Genomic DNA, 22,976 nt, shown 5'->3' on the forward strand with positions numbered 1-22,976 from the left:
TGCACAGGGGTATGCATGTGCCTGCACATGCTTTGCTTACAGTGGACGTGCAGTCTCCTGGTGGTGGGTGTACGTAATGACCCCTGTGGATCATTGCTATCTGGTTCAGCAGCTGTCTAGCTGCCCTCCTGGACCTCCTCACCTGGAAAGGCACCCACCTTTGTGCCTGGGGAATTATTTGGTCATGGTGTCCAAGCAGAATGAGAAACTGGACTGTCGGCCAGCACCTTGGACAGGCACAGTCATTGTACAAGTAATAACTGGTACCGACACTGTGCCATTAGGTGCTGTTTTCTTTGTCACTGTTAACAAGAGGCAGCTAAGAGTCAATCGCATTGTCCAAGTCAGGATCCTGTTTTATAGTCTTCAGGAAAGTTCTTTTGTGTAGTCAGTTTTTGGGAAGGCAAAAGGATAGAGATGAGGAAGATAGTCTCTGTGTGCAGGTATAGAAATACCAGGGAAGGTAGGAGGGTCCATTGCATCACCTGCTCTTATCGCTGGCTGGTGCAGCCACTGTTGTGCATCATATGAAATAATTACAGTTGGTTGGCTCCCCACTTGGCTAGTGTGCCTGTATAAGAGGGGGCTGGGATGGTTTTGCCCTCTGATTACATTTATTTCAAAGCATTTTGCAGAACCGTGGTGTTCTGTCTGGACATTTGACTGGAGTGAGTCTGCCACTGAAGTTTTGCTAAAACTGAAATCAGACGGTGGCTAGCAAATCTCTGTGAAATATTAAATAATAAGAGTAATGTAAGAACACAATTCTTCCTTTTTAGGCAAAACAGCAATGGTCATGAAAGAGGCAGTTAAAACTGCTGTCAGGTTGTGTGGAAGTAGTACCAGTGTGGTGCAGCTCAACAAAGAAGGGAAATGCAGCATAGCATTTCTCCAGACTGCACTTGCATTTGTGAATGGTGTTTCTTGCATTTTGGATCGATGCAGTCAGATGTCTGGGCCCTCATTACTGTGAAACAGAATCTGACTTATGCAATAAAATGCAGGCACCTCAGGGTGTCACTAGAGATTGTGCATCCTGGGGCTGCAATGGCAGGAGGAAATAGGAGAATGATGAAACAAGTGTAATGCTCTCAGAGACTAAGTATTAGCTCTTTATATATATGTGTGTGTGTATATATGTATATATATATGTATGTATGTATGACTTTATATATGTGTGTGTGTCTATTTCTGAAAAAAAAAATCTTAAAATTAGAGCTCATATAAAATTAGAGCTCCCTTTTCACCACCTTAGGGCTCCTTTCTCTGGGATATTAACTGGATATTGGTCAGTGTAGACCTCTCTGCTAGATCACTGCGCAATGCTCAGCTTTGCGCGCAATGCCAGGGTGCTCGGATTAGGAGTGCTGTTGGAGGTTGTAGGTTTGCTTCCCTGACACATGCAATGGGTACATCTGCTTGGGTACCTCTGCTGGCACATGCTTTCATCTCTCCTAGAAAGTGTTAGAAGACAGAGAAGGTAACCAGCAGTTAGTCCAATACAGATATTCTTGGTTTGAAGACTTAAAGCAGTTTGTTCTCCCTGAGCACGTTCTTTGGAAAATGGTTGTTCCAGTGGACCACCATCAGTGCTAATATTTTATGCCTCATTTCAACTGGTTTCAGCGTCCAGCGATGAGTTCTTATTCTACTCTTCTCTGCCAAATTAAAGAAAGACATTATTTTCTCCCCATGAAGATGATAATGTGCTGCAATCAAATCATCTCTCAGTCTTCCTTTTGACATGATAAATGGATTGGACTTGTTTTGGTCTCATAAGGTCATAAAATATCTTTTTTCATGCTCGAACCACTTCTGTGCCTCTTTTTGCACCCTCTCCAGCTTTTCTAATTTCCTTTTAAAAATGGAGGTGCTCAGTCCGTATGCAGTACACCAGGACTGGTTTCATCACTGTTTCATATACACAGAAAATGACCTCCTTATCCCTCTTGGAGCTCTCGGGTGCATGTATCCAAGAATTGCAGTAGTCCTTTAGGTCAGAGCACGTCTCCATGTGGTTGCAGCATGATCTGCCTGTCAGGATTAGAGATTTGCATCCTATTTGGTGTTTGTGAGTACACCCTGTGTTCTTGGACATGTTTGACTGTACCAGAACTGCTCGGCTTGTGCAGGCCCAGTTTACAGAATAATTGGGATCAATTGGCTCTGGTCTCCCTGTCACAACCATTACTCTCTACTCTTTTCCCCCTTGGGTCACCCATAAATTTTAGCAGCAATGATCTTAATTTTAATTCCAGAGCATTAATAAAGCTGCTCGAAATCAATCACTTCAGAAGCCCTTTGGAAATACCTCTATTCAGTAGTGATACACATTGAAGACTGCATTTTGCCTTACAACACATGGCCTGTTGATCTCTTCATGCTGTGTGCTGCTAATTTGTATCATGTCAGAATGTGACATGACGCAATGCCACATGCCTTCAGAAGATCTCTTATATTCTTACCAAACTTGTCATCTCCTCAGAAAGTTATATCCTCAGCCTCACTGCTAGTGATATTAGCTTTTAATTCCAGATCACTTGGCTCCGGCATTGATGTTATGCTGCTTTGTCCAGGATTGGCAAGTACAGCTTGCTGTACCATCATTTGCCCTTCGTTTCAGGTACAAAACAAGGCTTTTACTGACTGCTTTTACCTTTCTGCCTATCAGTGAGAATTTTGCTGGGCCCATCAAGTATTGGATCGGTGATTTATTTGTTTTGATCTTCCTCCCCTGTCCTCACCAAGGGAAGGATTCACCCCTTGTGGCTTTAGCCACTGTGATCAATGCTTTGCATTTCACACTCTCCAGGTTTGATTGATTGCAATTGATCCCACCCTTTTCTGATTGCTGAATATTTTGTATTTTCACTTCTGACTGCTGCCTTTCCCTTGGCTGTAGAATGGGCTTTTAGGCACATTGCCGTCTTGTGTGATTGATGGACCTTTTGGACATCCAATAACATTACCATAAAGAACTTCCAATTTTCAGCCACATTTTCTCTGTCTTAATTCATCTTTCTCATTTGTAAAAGCTTGGTATGATTTTGGGAGCATGGGAAGCAGTATGTGTGAGGAGGAAGAGAATGAGTGGGGAGGCAGGTCAAGGATAATTCTTTCTGTCTGGGGGCTATTAATTGTACATTTCATTCTGTAATGAGAATGAAAGGATGAAATAATAAAATATCTGGCAGTGCGATGTGACTGACCCATTTTGAAATAGCAACCACATGCCAGTGTAGGAGGTTGTGCAGTAATTATTGCAAAAGATTGTCCTCTTCATTCATCTGTTCCTCTCATCTCCATCCTCGCAGGCTCACTTGCTGAACGGTTTCTCTTTCAGTTACAGCATCTTGATTTGTCTACTAACTTCATAACCAGTATTAGAAGCCATTTCAGGAGTTAGTTTTCTAACACTTTAATTTGCACTTTGTTCTACCTCTCCATGATATTCCAAGCAACGGTTTCCAAGCAATTCTTTCTCTTTCACTATTCCTTGGTCTAATGGTCTAATAACTCTCGTCAGTAAGTCCAGCTTTAAAAAAAAAACAACAAAAAAAACCCCTTAATTTTGTCTATTACTCCTGTTTATAATTTTTTCAGACATCTTCAGCTATGCCCTATGTTTACATGACTAAATAATCAGACTCTTTATAAAGTCTCTTTCTGTGTAGTCTGAGCTGTTGTTACATGTTTCGTTCTTTTGATTTCTATACAGACTGAACCAGCAATTACTTTGTTTTTGCATTGCATATCAAAGTTTATTAATAGCCAGTCCTAAAAGAAGGGTACCCATACTGGATGGAGGGATGGTACATTTGGAAAAGGAGCTACCTTTTGACTTATTACATGGTATTCATCTGTCATGCTTAAAATCCCTCTGTCTTTTGCCACAATATCACTTTTCTTAACAGATTGAATTTGCTGATGTTATCTTGAAACTTTGGGGTGTCCAGTTTCCTTCCTTCTGTTAAGGGTTTTTGAATACTTACTTATTTAGATTATTTTCTCCCATGGATTTCCTAGTCTTCTGTTTCTGAGATGAAAACACGTACTATTTTCCTTAATCTGTTCCTAAATTCTCTGGAGCCTTGCTTTCCTCCCCTCATCTTTTCCTGCCCACCACACTTTGTCTGTCATCTTTGATATTTGTGTCTGTCCATAACTTAATAGCCTCCACAAATATCATAATTATTCTGCTTATGATCTCCTTTTGGTAATTGCTGTATATGTTAAATAAGGCCAAGTGAATACCATAGGATGAGAGTTAGGTTGCTTTGAAGGGTTTAAAGAGAGGATGCAGTGGTAGATTAACCAATGACGGAGTACACAAGGGAAGAGAGAGCTCAAAATTAGAAATGTCAGAAACATACATTGTTCCCCCTGCCAGTATGGGCTAGTCTTGGCACAACATGTGATGTCAGGACTGCTGGAGTTGTGATCTTAGACCTGATGGGAACCATGTGAAATTCTGTGTTCTTGTTTAATGATTCAGTCCATTTATGCCTGTTACTGTTGTTTATGATGATTGAGGTTATTTTCATTACTAGCAAATAGTTTTATTACTTTTGTCTGGTTAAATTTTAATTACTTGCCGTATATAACAGATACGCATACTACATCACATACTCATTTTAAATAAATTACATTAAGTGAAAGTACCTTTAATTAGGTCCTGGTGATTAAAAAGTGAAAGCCTGAAAATGAGAATTCATGTTTTCTCCTCTTTTCCCCCCATTCAGGGAGTGCTTGAAGAGGAGCCCGAGGAGCCCGAAGGCAGAGGGCTCTGATTCTGTGACATCTCAGTCCTCACCCAGTGAAGAAGCTGGAATGATGACTGAGGTGAAAGTGAAAACAGAGGTACCAGATGACTATATTGAAGAGGTGATCTGGCAGGATGACACCAAAGATTCCAAGAAGAACATAAAAGATGGGCCAGGAGATGTGCCAGCAGAGATCTGTGTGGTCATAGGTGGGGTCCGCAACCAGCAGACGCTCGGTAAGCTATGGGCTAACATGCCCCATCAGTTGGTTCCCTGTGTCCTTGGTGTGGGGAGAGAAATGAACCTCCGGAAAGCCTGTTCCTGAAAGCTCAGCTCTACCTGATGGACCAGAGCTGAGTTTCACATCAATCTCTGGGTCCTGGCTCAGGGTTATTGACTGTTTCTTTAACTATTGTTATCTATTTGCATCTGGTCTAAAGACTCAACCAAGTTTAGGGTAACTCTGGGGGAAAGACTCTTAGCTTCTTTTGACATATTAAATCACTTGTCCATCAGTCATATGCAAAATCTGTGGCAAACTCAGAGTTGAGCATAGATGATGAAAAAATCAGGAGGAAGGCTTGAGAAAAAGTTGAAATATTTTGAGGAAAGTGGATGCTTTCTGTGAATAATTAGATTTAGCTTAAAAACAGTTTTTACAGGCTGCTTTTTGTTTGTTTTTCTGATAACTAGTAACTTTGTGGGAAAAACTGAGAGTTTTGGCTGGCTGTGGTATGCCACTTTCAAAACGGTCTTTCCTATCCCTACCCTACCTTCAGCTGTGATGAGAAGAAGCAGGGTTTTTCTCTCTGAACATGAAACTGTCCTCTCCTCTCACTCCTGCTCCATGTGCCAGGGAAAGGGCTTTCTGTGGGATCCTGGAAGAGGCACCATTCTTGTTAACAGTGACTCCTCCATTGGCTCTAAGATGGAGCAGGTCCCAACAGCAGTGCAGTAAGTTGGAGAGCCAAAGGCAGTTGTCAATATAAAGAAGAGGAAGCTGTTGGACCATGCTTTCTTTAAGGGAATAGGAAGGAAACTAACTTGTGCTGCCCAGTATTGCTGCAGGGTTTGTTTTGGCTTGAGTTGGGGAGGGGAAAGAGGGGGATACCATTCGGGTTGATGTTCAGTTTTTCTCCTGGTTTTTGCTTGATCATTGTCCACACTGTTGGAAAGAAATCCTGGAGCTTGTCCTTAGGTGGGGGACTACTCTGGGAGCGTTGTTGTCCTGGTCCTGCCTGTCCTCCCTTTCCCAGCTAGGACAACCACTAAGAAAGGCAGTTCTCTCTTCAGGGTGGGAAATAGCTGCTGTTTATGCAGGGTAAAAATGTTTAGGGAAAGCCTGATAAATAATAAAGCCAAATAAAACAAATAACTTGTTTCAACCAAATATAATTTGGGAGCTAGCACTTTTGAGTATTTTCAGGGTCAGTTGAAGGGGCATGGCACTTTTGTGCCTCCACAGCTCTGGAGAGGATGGTGACTGCATGGCAGTGCAGGCAACCCTGAAACAGAAGTGTCCCTAGCCCACTAGGAAGGATGGGTGGAGAGATGGTTGTTGACTGGAGGCAGTAGGGAACTTTTGCTTCAGCTGTGGTTACTAGCCTTTGCTGAAAGCAGCTGCAGAGCTGGTGTCTGTCACATTGGACCCCTTTCTCCCCACAGCTGCTGGTTGTGCAGCAGCAGCTGGTCCACAAATGATTTCCCCAGAGAGTGGTGGTTTCTAGATAAAGTTGACTATGTTGTTGCCCAAAGTGTGAAACAGGCAGCCTTTTTGCTGTTGACTAACTTGGAAGTACACCATAATGTCATACTTACGGAAGACATGGCACTGGGAACAGGCTGGGGGTGAGCAGGGAAGAGATTCAGCATATAGGCACTGCGGCCAGTGGGGGAGAGGAGCAAGGAGTTATTTACTAGTTAATAAGTGCTTGTTGAAAGCAGTAAAAGTAAACTGGAGAATTTCTAGCTGGAAGTGCCTCTTCAAATGAAATGTGCATCATATTTGTTATTTTATAGCCTATCCCTGGGTTTCTTTAAAGGCAACTTGATCCTGAGGGAATTGGCAGTTAGCAGCTGATTCCTTTGTGAAAAGAGTCCTTTAAGTGCCTCTGTTCATCCAGCCATCCATATAATTCTTGTTTGTTGGGGAGGTGGCTCTGAATAACTTTTCTGTTTGGCCACCAAATACTGTGTTCTATGTGGATGGACCATAGTGCCCAGATATCAGTTCTTTGTGGTTTCCTGAACTGGCTCCCAGTCAATTCTTCTGGTCCCCTCTCTCCACAGAAACCACAAACAGGCAGTATTTCCATAGTTGCAGACATCTGTGAAACTTCCAATAGAAATGTCCCTTGCCTACTGCTTCCCTGGCAATTTTTGCCGCTGCTCTTAAGCAGCCCAAGATTGCTAACAGCTGAAGACCCTGCTACTTCCTACCTCCGGAGCAAAGATTTCATGTTCTCTGCTGTTGCTTGCTGGTGTTTCTGAATTTTCTTCCTGAAGCCTTTATTGTGAAGTGATCCAGTAGCCTTGTGTCTAAATCACTTCAGCAGTGAAGAAAGGCAAAGCTTTGGTAGGATTTTATTCCCCTTCATCAGGGAAGTTGAGATTTGAGGTGTTGAAAATGGTTATTTTATATAGTACTTTGCGGTGTAGGGTGAAGTAGTGAATGAGAAGTAAATGAATCCATCTCCCTTGTATGTACATGCAAACCCCCCAGATGCCACCTTTCATAAAGGGATGGGGGATTGCCGGTTGCATGGCGGGTGTTGTCTGAGCTGGGGCCACAATGTCAAAGGCTTCAAAGCACACATGGCTCCAAGTGAGAGACAACTTTCCTGAGGGACTGAGCTTCAGGACTTGGCTGAAATATGCCTTAGAAGATTTGTGCCTCTTTTTGGAGTCCCAGTTCTCCTGCAGGAGCATTCTATGTTTATATTTTTAACTGTTACTTTAAGCAAAGTAAGAGATTCCCAGCTTGGTTGCTGTTACTCACATTAATGTTTCCATCAAATTAGGCCTGGTATATGCTGCCTCCTATTTGGTTACAGGCTCCGATGTCTCTTCCTGAGCTTTGGACTACTCCAAACTCTGTTTCCAGTCTGTTTGGAGCAGCCCAAACCCCACAATGGATCAAAGCGGATGCAGCAAAGTGGGATGTGCAGTGGCAGCAGCTGCAGTCCCCTAGCTTGAAGAGCCAGTGCTGATGTGTTTGTGGTTTTGGCCCGCTTCCTTTTGTCTGCTTTTCCACAGAAGTCTTGCAAACCCCTGGGGTCCCCCTTTGGGCATCCCAAGCAAAGAAAGCCAACGGAGCAGTTGGCTCTAACTTTGGGTCTGGTCAGCAGCTGACTGATAACTAACACTGTGGATCCTGCATTCTTCCCTGTCTGCAGACCAGCCTAAGTGATCCTGCCATGTCTTCATGTCTCACAGTTGGTACGTTCCTGGCAAGGCACAGCAGAGTTTCAGAGATGCAGTGTTTCCTGTTTGTTTTTTCTTGCCAGCTTCATGTGCTGACCTTGGGCCAGGGTCATTTGAATAGTTCCAACACATTAACATGTGTCAGGGCAAAAAGGCAGAGAAGTCCACCATGAAGCTATCTAGGAAGGAAAGGAAAAAGGAAATGGTATTTTGTGTCGTAGATAAGAGAACAGGGAAAGAGACTACTTGCCTAATGTGAATCCTCTTATAATATTGGGAATACCTTCAGGTCAGTATTTGTGTTTCGGAGGACAGAGATATCTGAGAGTTGATCAGGAGGAATTTTATACCAGACTGTTTAAACTCTCAATCCAGTCCTTGATTTAATGTTTTTGAGAGGATTTTTCAAGTAATGTATTAAATCAGAACTGTTACTGAGACAAAGCGAAGAGTGAATCCTACTGCTTTGAGACTATCAATCTATCTGGTACATACTTGATTCATGTCATGATACTGATGTCTCAGTTACTAAGCTGTTTGGCACGCTTAATTCACAAGTGCTTTGGACTCTCCCTAGCTGTACTAAATAAAATAGTGCTGCAAAAGCCTTAAGACACTTTGTGTGGCCTCTGACATCTTGTTACCAAGCCACAGGGACAGATGGGTCTTGCATATTTTTAATAGGCTTCAGCCATCATTATCCGTCGGAAATGCATCCGCTTTAAGGGCTCTTTTCTGATTTTTTTTTTGCACAATTTAGATGGAAAAGCAGTGGAACGTGGCTCTCCAGTTGGATATACACGAAATCGATATTCAGGGACCTGGATTTTTGACCATGCATTGAGATACACGTCCGGTATGTGATGGAAGGGTGTGAAAGTCTAACCAGGGATCGGAGAGCAAGCGAAAGCTCTGGACGCAACGGGTGTGTTGCACAAATTCCAACTGCAAGGCTCAGTAAAAGCCTGGCAAAACTAAATGCACCAACTAACCAAAACCCACCCCCATGTCCCCTCTTACTACGAACAGCTTTAACCTGCATGATACATCCTGATGTGACAAAGACCAAAATAAACCATGGCTGCAGTGGCAGTGTCCAAAGCAACACAGGCATGTTCTTTTTAAGACCTTAACATGGGGATGTCTTTTCTTCACTTCATCTTTCCTCCTCTTTAATAACACGTTTTTCGGGCAAGTCATCCCTCCTTTCTCTAATGCTAGGATCTGTGTCTCTGCCCCTCAATCCCATGGTGCGCTGAGTGCACAGTTTCTGTCGTTGAGTTGTCTCTTGGTGCCTGGAGGACTCTAGTGCTGTAATGCACTTCCCTGACAACCTCCGCGAGCTAGGCTGTCTTTGTGGTGTAGTGCTCTGCTGTTGGTGCGTAGGAGGTGGATAGAGATGCCCCCCTCGAAGAATGTGTCCCAGTTAGACTTGAGACCTAGGTGCTGAGGGAGATCCGCACAAAGCACTGGCCATGGGAGAGTCTGGTCCTCAGCCTGCCATCGGTTCCTGCCCTTGCTTTCCAGGCAGAGCCCCTTGCGTGGGGGGCTGCAGTGCTGGTCTGGGTTCATAGTCAGGTGGGAAGGCACTATGAAGCCACTCGTACAGGTTACATTGTTCTTGAAGAACTTCTGCACAACCAAATGCATTCATGTGTTACAGACCATCTCCAGAGGAAGGGGGGAATATAAGAAACATGGAAAAAAGATTCAGACTAGAGCACATCATTGGTTTTTAGTTGTTTTCTCAGTGGTCTGTGTGCCTGCAAAGCTGTTGGGGAGTATGGCAGTCGCTTTTTTGCTGTTGGTAGAGCTGAACACGAGATAACAGGTTGGTAGGGCCCAAGCGTTTGTGAGTGTGCTTGTCTTCTGGCTGGGCTAGCTTTTGGACTCCAGTTTGGAATAGTTTTCTGAAAAGAGTTTTGGAGGTTGGTGACGAATATAATCAATCCTTGACCATGGAAAATGAAGTCTGGCAGATACTGTTGACCTGCTGATGTCCAGAATTTTGCTTAGAAAAACCTGTACGAAATGACCATGGATGGTGATTAACCCACATATATATATTTATATATGTAAAATACAACTAGTTATGATAATTAAAAAGCTGTGGAGCAAATCAAGACATAGTCAACTGGACTATAATAGCAGTATTTTGGAGTATTTTTTGGATGTGTGCTCTTGTGTATAGCGAATTATACCACAGTCTGTTTCAGCATCAGTGACAAAGTAGTTGCCCAAGCTCAGAAGACAGTCCCAAGTGATGCTAATGATGGATAGGGAATTCAGCACTGCTCTGAGCTGGAGAGAAGGTGATTTTCTTCCCAAGCTGTAAGCAATAGGACATGGGAAGCGGAAAAAAGAAAGCAGTGTAGTGTATTCAAAAAGCGTGGTTGGTTGTGTTCCTGGAAAGACCTCACTCTTGAGTAGCACTGGGTAAGTATTGCTGTAAAACGATGTTTGGGATTTATTTGGATATGTGTGTGAATGCTCTCTTTTTGGTTGTGACTCGTCCCTGAGTTTTATTGTTTTGCATGATCAGTAAAAGATTGTTTCAAGGTTGCATACAAAAGTGTTCATGGAAATCAAATGCTACATTCACACAAAATAATATTCAGATCTTCATTCTCCCTCTTTCTCCTCCAGTAAGTGCTGCTCTTACCCTACCGGAAAGCTGTCATAGGATCACAGTTACTTACCCACTGACAGACAGCTACTAAATGCAATACATTTTGCAAGTGAGAGCTTGGATGGCCAATTTATACCCAGTTCACGAATTTGGGCGGGGGAGGGGGGGAGTTTGAATAAACTTAAATAACAAATTTGAGGAAATTTCTGTCTGCCTGTCCAATAAGCAGGCTAAATTCATTGCATAATTTCATCATTACAAATTATTCTCCCAGCCTTGGTTCTCTGGTTTCATTATAAATGACTGTTTGCAGATGTGTGTTTTCTGGAATTAGATACGCAAATTGAGAAGAGAGACTATTGTGGTCATGTGATTTTACTTACAAAGGTCAAAAGGTCTATTTGTATCTACTTGGTTTCCTCTGTGTGGATATTTACCAAATCTGTGGGTTTCTTGAGAAATTTGTACATTGTGCATTTCTTGAGAAATTTTGAAAACTACTTGCCTGAAGATAACATATTGCCTTCTTTTTTCAGCTGAAAAGCTTTTTTCCCATATACTAGAAACTTACTGAAAAGTAATTCAAGGTTATTTCTGTTCATAGGAAATATTAGTCATTATTATAAAGTTATAAGTCTGGCTATTTTGAGAGTGAGCCTTTCATGTTAAGAAAGTTATAAAGATATACTGTAAATGTAAGTTCAGGGTAATATGCCAAGGAATCTTAAATTAGGCTGAAAAAAGAATTGAGTCTGGGATAGTGATTTCCTGCATTTATCTCCATGAACCTTCCAAAAATTACTTTGCTGCAAACTGCATTCTTTTGTCCCCAGTTTACGGATAAGTATGTGGTGAGGCTGTTTTTCCTGATCTAATATGGTGATGTATGCTTTTCTGTCTTGTTTTTCAGGGTCTTATGAGTGTGGAATATGTGGGAAGAAATACAAGTATTACAACTGTTTCCAGACCCATGTGCGAGCGCATAGAGGTATCTCTCTCCTGCTCAAACTTTGGGAATCCTGGGGTAACATTCAGGCTCAGGAAATATTTTTTGGAAAGGTCTTGAAGATTGCTCTGCTGCTGCTCTTTCCATCACTGTAATGTATCTTTCGGGTGGCCAATTCTTAGGATAAACTTTGTGGCTATCTAAACTTTGTGGCTCTCTAGCAGTATTCCTTCTGAAGTCGCTACCAGCTATTGTGTTCAGTGCAATTCAGTAGGATAGCTGCAATGCTTATTGTAGGGGCTCTTTGGAGGCATTACATGTTGGGGGAGTTGCAAATAAAAAAGTCTCTCTTGGCAAATATAATTGTATGTCAGCAATCTAGTTAACTGCAGCAGTGGTAGGCATCTGCCCAAGGTGCCCCCCGCGCTCCTCCCCATTTGGGTATTTTAATCCATCCCTGTTATGTCGGTGTATGGGGGATGTGTGTGACAGACTGAAGCAAATGGTTCAAACAAAACACAGGGCTGTGGGTGTGTTCCTGCGTATCCAGAGGGCTGTTTTTCTTAGAAAAGGATTATTCATGGGTAAGACATGAAGTGCCAATGGTTGTTACTAAATACTTACGGAGACCCATAATATGGGGTTGCTAAATTGCTTACCTTGCTTTATTTTGGCAGTGGTATGCTGTTGTATTTTCATGTTTAAAATCAAAATGATACTTGAAATCACCCCTGTACCCATTCTTTCAACTGAGGTCACTTTCCAAATGTATTGTTTGTATGAAATTTCTCATGCTTTGTCAGAAGTGACTTTTATTTGAATTTTCTATAATACTAGCCAATTTTAAGTCACTTAATTGCAGAAATGGGGAAGTTTTGCCTGGCTGTTTTCTACAATTAGTATAATTTGTATAATTTGGAGAAATACAGATCTGAAATAACAGACTAATAGGACTTGAAACTCGCTCATGAGCCTTTCAGTATTTTTATTTTCTTTCACCTGAGTTTGACGTATGCGTGTCAGATTTGTAGAACTATCTGCTTAAACTCCTCATTTGCAAATAGCATTATCAGCACACACGTTCTTTAATATAACGATTGATTGGAATGTCTAAAAGAGCCTAAGGGAATCTCCCAGTGAAAGCTTTGAAAATCCAGGAGTAAGACATAGTGAATGCTAATGCAGTAATAAGTCTAAACATTTAAACTCTCAGAAGTCAGCAAATGCACAGCTGAAAAGTGAACTTGCATTCTTAAATTCTCACAGTTTCGAACCAGTCTCATGATACATCCTTTAATGGTATGATTGCATATTTCTCAGGCGCTGTTTAATATTGTAGAGCTTCTTCTGTATCCTTAGATACATGCAGAATTGTTTTTTGATATCTTGTTTTCCTTTCTAAAATACCAACAAAATTCCTAGAAGTCCTTTGAATAAGTGCTGCTATAAAGTAGCTGCACTCTGCAGTTGAAGCAAAAATTCATAAAACAGTAAGCAGCATTATTTGCTGACATACAGAAGGCTTTAGTATTGCATCACAGCATTGCAATAATTTTGCAATAATAATTGAAATATTTAGATTTGGGACAAAGATTGCTTTTAATTTACTTCTCTATACCAAGCCTTATGGGATCCTTATTTCAGTTGGAATTTGTAGGAGCTACATTAATACAACTAGTCAATTATGAGGTCACCTGCTAGTGTGTGATCCAATTTATTTTTACTTATACATTTATTTATCTTTTGATCATAAAATCAAGCTATGTATCAAACGGTCTGGATGAATTCCTGATACTTTGGCATACACATGTACCATTGATATCCATAGTTTTGTCATGAACTTAGTGGAGACATGACTTTACTTTTTGCACCAGAGCCTTTTTAATGTGTAGCTACAGAAGAAGGAAATTTTAAAAATTTTGAATGTGGAAATTTATTAGCAGTTTTCAATTGAGTGGTGGAGAAGCACAATTTATGTATGTGAAACTAAGAAAATGTTTTTTTACATTGCTGTATATTGATGCGTGTAGTAGTAACATTTAAAGTGCATTTAAATTGCCTTAAGAAAATGAAAATCAAAATGAGATATATATTCATATACACTAGTCAACAAGAAACCAAAATGAAAACTTGATGCAGCACTGTAAATGTGATTCTCCCAGAAACAGAATGTGAGATATCAGAATTCAGAAGTGTACCTGTCTGCTATTGAATATATATGTAATGTATAGTTTTAAAAAAAAAAGTATTATACAGAGGAAAGCCCTATATTATATTATCCAATGAGAATTATGTATTGGCCTGTATCAATAGCAACACCAAAAATAGCATGACTGCAGCACTTAATCTTTTTTAAAATGTTTTTATTGCAACATGTATCTAAGGTTTTATATAAAGGAAGCGTCTGATATTGCACTATCATAACAAGTGTGAAATCAGCTTGTGGTTACAGATACGCTGAGGATGTGATTCTTCACTTTGCATTTACTCTCTTTGTATCTGCAGTCCACGTCTTGGACAAAACCCTGGCCCATTGGCAGACCAGCTCTCCTGGATTTTCTTGTCCTTGAAACACTGAAAATTGAGCTCCTTTGGCCTCTTGCATGCACTTACCAGCTGCCAGTAACTTGGATCCTCAACCTTTCAGTCATTTCTTTTTGGCTGGGCCAGGAAGGAGCCATAGCAATGACAAGGCCTAGACATTTTTTTCTTTGCCTGCTGCTTTTTCTGAGCATCAGACGCTCTTTCTCCAAGGTCTGGGCCACCAACTGGTCAAATTATGTTGGCTTCTCCCTGAAGATTTGCCTGGTCCTGGGTTAAACTCACCAGTTTAACATCAGAGTAGCTGGAGCAAACTCAGACACCTTTTTCCTCTCCTCAGGTTCTTTCTTCCAATGCTTTTTGGACACTGTCTCAAGTTGAAATACCTACTTTTTGTTACTTGCTGAAAGATACCTGTTCTTCCCCTTCCCCTTGAGTAGTCCTTTGTTATTTGCTTTGTTTTGTGGTTTCTTCGTCACTAATGGGACTTGACCTAGCTGTGGGTTCATCCTGCAGATGGACGGAGCTGGTGGTCCTAAAGGTTCAGCCTTTGGGGAGAGGAGATCGGTCTAAACTTGATCATCAGAATTACTTTTTATAACTAGAAAACCCATCTGTACAGTCAGCCCCACTGTCACCATTCAGCAATGCAGGTTCTGTCCTGAAGATGGGAAGTGTGGAGGTTTCAAATTCTCCTCACTTCAAATTGAGTTATTTCTAAGCTGGGTTTTTTTGTTTTTTGTTTTTTTTTTATTGTTGTCGTTGTACGGCTCAGTTGCCAATTTGGAGCTGTAGCTGGGAGAGCGCTCCCTTGGAGCTGGCTGCTCGGGGCTTGTGGCTGGGAGTTTTCTCATCCACTCCCTTCTCGTAGTTCATCCTTGCTTGTCTGTCACGTGTTTTGCCCTGTGCAAAACTTGCATTTCTTTTCATCCTCTGAGCTATTTAGTTCCACATTAAGAATCCCGCACTGGTGATGTCTTTAAAGAATAAAAATTATGCTTTTCTTTGTAATGATTATTTTCAAGAGAAATTTCCTGGACTTTTTTTTTTTTTTAAATCTGCACCTGCCTCCTCTCTAAATTTACATGATAGAGAAGCTGTGTTGGAGGTGGCATGTTTCCTTTTAGGCTGAATTTTTTTCTTGTCTGTCCTCAGGAATGGGTGATTTCCTGTTGGAAAATGGGGCATTTTTCTGGTTTATAGAACCTTCCCGGTGGTGCTCAGCATTGTATAGAGAATTTTAGGGAGCAATCTCCTGGTAGTTTGCGATTGCGAAGGGTTGAGGCAGCTCTTGTTCAAGAACTGCTGCCTCGCAGGGGAAAGTTCTCATTCTGCTTTGTTCTGAAAGCTGAGATTCAGGAATGGAAACCCTGCGTAAATCTTTCTTCAAAGAATCAGAAACGTAGGTAAGAAGTTTTATCAAGGAAAAAATGAGAAGGTTGTGGTCTTTCCCCTTTGCCTCCCCGAAATGCACAAAAAAAAAAAAAAAAAGTTATGTTGCAGCAGAGCTGAAAGACTCCTTTGTGAGGACTTCTGAAGCCCTGCAGGATCAAGGTTCCTTCCTCCTCCTGCGGCGCTGTTCGAGTTCAGCTGGAGCAGAAAGGCTGAAAATTCATGGTGACGGTGGTAGACCCTGGCCGAGCTATCAGTGTTAACAAACGTTACTACTTTGCCTACATGAAACCCAGGCCTTAGAAATGTGTTGCTTACAGTGCTTTTTGTTCAGCTGTGTGGGGTTTTTCGAGTCATTAAAAAGAGTTGGATTCTCTTCAGGAATTAGTCATCTAGAAATTTTTATTTTGTATCGTTCGTATTTGAGCAACATGAGCAGCAAAACATCCGCGTATTTTAAGTCAGGGAAATTATTTCACTTTTAGATAGCTCAAAAATGGCTGGAATTACTTTATTAGCCTTTCAAGGAGTAAATTTAAAAACCTCTGGGCTGAGGCCAAGGAAGGGAAATTTTTACCCAAAGGAGAATTCTTCAGAAAGCAAATGAAAGAAAATAGCAAGACCAAAGTTTAACCCTTGCAGGATACATCACTTTTGGTATAATAATTGGTGGAAGTTCTCTGTTTTCAGATAAGCTTTTCTGGGCTGAATGATGATTTTGCTCAAGTTGTTTTTCTTTATTATTTATTTACATTATTTAGTTACTCTATTGCCTCCCTGTGAACAGATCAGCTCTCAGTTACATTTCAGGGGTGTGTCAGCTCAGGATCAGATTTAGCATCATTAGAATAGTGCTAAATGTGCTAGAGTTTAATTGGCTTCTGCCATCAAAGTTTCTATTTTAACCAGTTGTTTGATGATCTAAAAACTTCTCAAAGCTTTTCAAGTTTTGGATTAGTATTTTCCAAGAACAGTTTTTGCCTAATTTCCAAGCTATGAAGAGAACTAGTTCAAACTATCTGAATATGGAAAAATACATTTTTCCTAGTGCATATTTTTGGAGTCTGAGTTAGAGCAGCTCTAGCACTAAAATGATTTTGAGGTAAGAAGTTGAAATTTGATAGAGAAACAACCATTCTTGAGGGGAGATGGTGTTTTTGCACTCAAGAAAGTTGGGTTTGATTTGTAAGATTATCTGCTACTGAATAAATCATTTTGGGGGGAGGAGTGGGGTTTCATTTGCCCTGCTGTGCTGCATCGCAAGCATCTGTTCTTTTACTGTATAGATTTCCCCCTCAGCAGCAGAATTTTGTAGGAGATACAGAAAGGAAGTTACTCGAGATACAGGAGTTAACTTGTTTATATTCTGACTTTTCTGGTTATATTCTGACTTTTCTGTTGACCTCCCTACTCTCTCTCACTTCTGCAACTTTCTCAGAAGTCAGTCTTTTGTTAAAGCTGTAATTACTTGGTCTCAGCCCAAAGGTGATTTAGAGTGGGCTGCTTGGCATTTTTTTTTATTCATGGAAACTTCAGTCAATCTTATGACTAGCAACCTTTCTAAACACATACAGTTCAGAAATAGCTGCTCCTTAAATCTTTGCATGTTGCTTGATTCCTGTTAAGTTTGACGAAAATACTTTTTAAAGCAATTTAAATGACAAAAAGGGCCTGGTGCATACATAGTACATGTCTTTTATTGTTTATTTATGCTGTTGTCTATCAATGCCATGACACTATGTTGCAGAATTCCCTTGTGCCACAACTAGCTTTTTCCTGGAGTGATAGATGGTAAATCAGACAAGTAGCAGCTGTGGAAAAATACAGGGGTTTGATGGTGTAGGTTTTGCATACAACATTGAAGATTTCTAATCTGGCTCTGCAGTTTATGAAATTGCACCAAATTAATTGCATACTTTTTAATACCACAAGAAAAGTGATCTAATCAAGCAGGTTAATAAAGTAGAAATGTACGAATTTACAAATTCACAAATCCCTGACCATTTATTTTTATTATTTTTAAGAAACAGCAAGGAAATTAAATGCAAATGGTGTTAATTACTTAAGGTTGCAAATTTTAAAATAAAAAGTGCTGTGAAATTCCACAGCTGTGATTTTCATAGTAATGTTAACATGATTCTGAGAGACAAATGGAATATTTTGAAATGTAGTTAGGTTATTGGATAATCTGACATACAGAATATGCAATTTAGGATGAATATGAAACACTTCAAATGGGTTGGAAATCTGAATCATTTACCATCCTTGGCTTTTAACTCTGGGTTTTGTTTTTCAGCTTGCAGCTTAGCCCATTGCTTTTCTGTAGGTCTTGAATGTCATCTGGTGTGTGCTGCGTGTGCTTCTTGCGGTCACACGTGTTGCCGTGGCTAGAGCTTTCTCTCCCATCTCTTCACGTGTGTCTTCATTAAGACCAGGGTAGAACAGCCCCAGGGAGGGCCCCGGTGGTGCCTGGCCTGTCCCTTGTAGAGGCTTTGCCCTCGCTGACTCCTCCACCGCAGCCAGAGGACATGTCTGTGTCCTCCCCTCCCAGAGGAGACTGAACTGGGCGCGCTCTTCCTTTCCCTGGGTTGACAGCACTTGTCCAGGAATTAAGCACCTTAGTGATTTCAACAAACCTTCAGGAGAAACTATTAAATATATGTTCGTGAGCTCTGTTAATGAGCTGCTGAGGATGTGTCAGTCCAGGCTGCCCACGTGCCTCAACCGTGGCCCCCCTGCCCCGAGACCTGCAGCGTTTGCTTCTCTGAGCTGCAAGGCGGCTGGAGAGGAGGGCAGGGTGGTGGTAGGGGCTTTCGCTGGGGGACGGAGGCCCCCAACTTGAGGGACCCTCGCAGCGAACACCGGTGACCTGCTCCTGCCTGTGGGATCCTCCTGAGCTGGGGCTTGCCACGGCTCTTCGGAGCGAGGGTCTAATCTGCTCCCTTTGTGTGCCGGCTCAGCACGGGGACTTTCCTTGTAGCCATCCCATTTCAAAACCAGGCCTCTGCGACAGCTCAGAAAACAAGAGCCCCAGTTTTTGGAAGCGTGCGAGCGAGAGGCGGGTGCTCCTGGGCTTTCCTTAAGACCTGCCGGGGAGCTGCATTTTAGAAAAACAAACCTGGAGGTGGCCTGGCACGGCCTCGCGGCCGCTGCCGGTATGGGCCGCTGGCTGTTCACAGCCCGCATTGGTGGCGGCCGAGGGCCCTCCGAGGGAGCCCGCGCACTTCAGCGCAGTGGCCAGGCCAGGGCGTCGCAGGCAGCTATGGCAGGGGCATCGTGGAGGAGGAGGAGGAGGAGGAGGAGGAGGAGGAAGGCGGCTGGAGGAGAGTGAGCAAGGAGCCGGGGACTGCTGAAGCGCAGCCCCGCGCTAGAGCAGTGGCCAGGCTGTGTGCTGTCAACCATTTGACAGAGTCTGCCGTCAAATCTAAGTGCAGCTCTTTCTCTTTGCAGACACTGAAGCTGCCTCAGGTGAAGGAGCCTCACAAGGCAGTAAGTACGAACAACGTCGCTGTGTGTGCGTAAGGGGGGACTGGGGCCCGGGGTGTGCGAGAGCACGATGCCACTGCGCTGGCGGGCGCGTTTGCGGGCCGCGCCCCGCTGAACAGGGCCCTTCCCCGGCCCCTCTCCTCCATAGCGGCACGGCTAGGCTTGCTCGTGGCGGCTCCCGGCCCCACGGCAGCGCTCGCTTTCGGCGTCCTTCGGGCGGCACGGGGAGCGGGGACGGGGGACGTGCGGCGGGGCCGGGGCGGCCCCCGCAGGTTGCGGCGCCGCGGCTCGGCCGGCAGAGGGCGGTGGCGCCGCGGCGATGGCGGCCGCGGGGCTGCGCGGGGCGGGGAGCCGCGAGGGCAGGGCTGCCGCGGCCGCCCGCCTCCCTGCGCGGCCGCCCTTCTCCCGAGGCGCGGGGCCGCTGGGACGCTGCCGCCGCCGCCGGGGGCGGTTTGTCGTCGCCCTCCCCCCTGCCCCACGCTGCCGGCGGCCGTGAGGGGAGCCACCGCGGTGCCCGTGCCCGGCCGGCTTTGCGTCGCCGCCGCTGGTCCTCGGGCACCGTGAGGAGCCTTGGGGTGGCCGGGAGCTTGGCCGCAGCACGCTCAGCCGGCCGAGGAAGCCCTCGGTGCCGCCGCGGTGCCTCGGCCCTGCCGCGCTCCCCCCGCCGCCATCCCTTCGGGGGAGTCACCTGTGGCACACCGTTTGACGCCCATTGCCGTCTGGGCAGGTGCTAGGTGCTGCCAACCCCTCTGGTGTGATCAAGCCTCCTGGGAATGATCATTCTTCACAGTTTGGGCCCCCCCTGCCCGATACAGGAAAAACAGGGGCAAGTTTAGCAGAGGGCTGCCAGGGTGGTTGGGGCTGGAGCAGAGACCCTGTGTGTGGTGGAGGGAGCAGGGCTTGTTCACCCCGGAGCAGAGACCACTCGGGGGGGGGACCCAAGAGCAGCCTGCCAGTCCCTGTTACTTGGATATTGGATGTAGCTTCCTTTTCGGTAGGGCTTGGAAAGCATGTGCAAAGAGGTGTTTTTACTGGAAGTCCCCTTCTCCGCTTTTTCCCAATGAAGGGAGTGTATTTGGGCTGAGAAAGATGGAGCACAGCGAGGAATGGAGGGTAAGATGGAGGGAAAAGCGTGAGGGGTTGTGCCCCTGCTACATGGGCAAACCCCGTGTTGTTTGAGCCATAGAAGGATTAATATGGACAAAACTCTCTTCTGTTGTGACTGGATCATGGTGAGCTGGAGAGAACAGAAAGTCACAGGCAGAAAAATCCCTGGGAGGAGAGGACAGCTAGAAGAAGTAGCTCTCTACACCAGGCTTCAGAGGAGCCACCTCAACAGGAGGGGAGGTGAAGCAGGGAGCAGCAAGAAAGGAGGGAACTGCTTCCTTTTGCTTCATGCAGGACTGCTCGAATGTGGTCCCTTACCATCCGCCATTCAGGACTTACCGACCCCGCTTTTTACTGCCCACGCTCATTGCTATCCCAAAATAATCTCACCTAGCTGAAGAGCTGTTGGCAGACCCAAGCCACCAGAGCAGGGAAGCAGTGAGTGGTAAGCTAGGGGGCAGAGAAAGGTTGGTTTACCACAGCCCTCCACCTCTGTGAAGAACAGGCTGTGTGTCACCTGTCTTCCAGCTCAATGTGAAGGTGTTCAGCTGGTGCTGCACTTTGTAAGTGCAGATGGTCGTAATTTCCTGACAAAGTTGTCTTCCTCTTTCCCCCGCCTTGTTGCTGTGATGAAATAGTTCAGCTGTCTTCTTTCCACCCCGGACCTTCCCTTCAGGGACTGGATTGAATCCCTGACCTACACTGGCTGCCTCTGCGCAGCTCTTCTCCATTTCACACTCAATGGCCCTCTTGTTTCCATGTTGGTCTGTTTGCTCCTCATGTATTTTAGGCATTTTTTTATTTATCTTTCCTTTCCTGCTATTTTTGTTTTGCTTGCTGCTCCAGTGCTATTCCTCTGTGACCCGGTTTGGCTGTTTACACCCTTTCTGTTACAGATGTCTGTATTGTTCAAATCTTCCTTTGCTATTTGTGTCTTGTTGGGAACCTCTAGTCTTTCAGATAACCTTGACTCATGGGCTCTGTAGACATGGTTCACTGCCTTCTTTCAAAATTCCTCAGTGTTTAAGGGATGCAGGAAGGTCTCGTTTTCTCTTATCTTCTTCTCCCTGGGACTCTGGGGCGTAGATTGCATCCCTCCTAAAACGGTGTTGATGAGGCTCTCCCTTCCCTGGCAGTGAGTCATGGCATTGGTTCAAATAACTAGAACTGCAGTTTTTTAGAAGTTTTTCAGATTATCTCCATGGTTACTTTTTGGAGTCAACTGTTATTCCTGTCCACAATGGGCACCTGAGAAGTTTTGTTGAAGGCAACCTATGTGTAGAGTGGGGAGACATCTCAGCTGCTGCCTCTGCACAGCACAACCGGGGTCCTTGGCTTGGTCCCAGGAGGAATAAAGCTGTGGTGACAGTTAGCTACACTGTGCGGAGTAGACTTATCCTGAGAACAGTGAGTAATGTTTGTTCTTGGGAGACAAAGTCTGCATCTTGCCATAGTGGGTCTGAGTGTGAGTTGTGCCTGGCTGGTCAGGAGGATGGATTACTGACATGGTGGGTGAAGCTGTGATGTGACATGCCCGTGCCTTCAGGTGCTTCTGTTGCAGGAAGGCCTGGCTGTTTTCCCTGGAGGAAGGGAAGAACAGAGCTATGGGGCAAACTGGAACACAGCTAAGGCCAGTTGTTTGTTCGCTGCCTGCTCAAAGAGGAGACATTGGTGTTTAGACTTTCCAGCTGGGAAGGCACTTTGAAGACACCCTTGAGGAAAAGCTGTTGCACTTGGTTATGTTTAACCTTTGGGATTTTTAGTCTATAGATTGTTTCTCTGGGACTCTGTATTTCTTGGGGACCATTCTTGAAGTGACACCCATCTGTGGTATTGAAGGGAGGATGTGCTTTTGGGGACACTGTACGTGGTTTTGGGAGCTACTTTTCTGGCCTTGGCTCAGGGTCCAGCACCAGAATTCCCAAATGTAGAGAGCAGGAAACAATGTAACCCACAGTGTTAATGTGTTAATAAAAAGTCTTGTTTAACTTTTAACAACTTTGGCAGGGAAGAGGAAGGGAGGAGAGAGGTTTGAAAAAAACTTTGTATTCGATATTTATTTCTAGGCAGGGATGGCCAGCCTGGCATCTAGGTCACGGACTGTTCCCATAGAAGAGCCTGGCAGGCTTTTTCTGAGATGCTCTTATGTCTGTGTAATTCGTTCAAGAATTTGGAAGTCCTTAGGAAGATGATGTTTGGACTAGAGCTGCGGCCTTTCATTCTCCATGGAAATTCCATTCATATTTAATGGAGTTGCAAACTTTGTAAAAACAGTCTCCCTCCTGCTGCTTACATTCCATGGGGAATTCTTGGCAACCTGAGATATAACTAAACAAAAACACTGGCAAGCAGGAGTCCACAAACCCTGTACCAGCAATGACAGTGTGCCAGAGACATGGCCTTGGGAAGCATCACCTCTGACATGAACCGATCTTTGCGCTGTGCTGGGTCAAGAAGCAGGTTGCGTTCAATGCACGTGTCACAGTTTAGGGACAACTGTTCTAAGAGCTGGGTTATCACCAGTATTGGATCGGCAGTCCTACCCACAGCAGTGCCTGTAGCTGCGAGCTGCTGTTTGGTTAGGAAGAAAACCCAGGATGCTCTCCAATATCTTATTACTGGGCACAAAATATGGTTCCTCGGTCTCATCCCCAGTGGAAGGGAGATAGCGTTGTTTGATAACTTCTAC

At 44.1% G+C, this 22,976-nt stretch overlaps 1 protein-coding gene across 6 annotated transcripts in view; it reads left to right on the top strand.

Annotated features, from left to right (window-relative positions):
• Positions 1–22,976, top strand: part of ZNF618 (zinc finger protein 618) — a 176,148-nt gene that overhangs the window by 92,328 nt on the left and 60,844 nt on the right. For 5 of the 6 annotated variants that reach the window (XM_067309125.1, XM_067309129.1, XM_067309131.1 and 2 more), the window contains exons 3-6: positions 4,743–4,999; positions 8,947–9,042; positions 11,726–11,803; positions 19,145–19,183. In XM_067309125.1, the coding sequence (XP_067165226.1) occupies positions 4,743–4,999; positions 8,947–9,042; positions 11,726–11,803; positions 19,145–19,183 (470 nt within the window). The remainder of the gene's footprint in view (positions 1–4,742; positions 5,000–8,946; positions 9,043–11,725; positions 11,804–19,144; positions 19,184–22,976) is intronic. The other variant, XM_067309130.1, reaches the window with a different exon arrangement.

This window comes from Apteryx mantelli, chromosome 21 (genome assembly GCF_036417845.1).
Source record: "Apteryx mantelli isolate bAptMan1 chromosome 21, bAptMan1.hap1, whole genome shotgun sequence".
Classification (NCBI taxonomy): Eukaryota; Metazoa; Chordata; class Aves; order Apterygiformes; family Apterygidae; genus Apteryx; species Apteryx mantelli.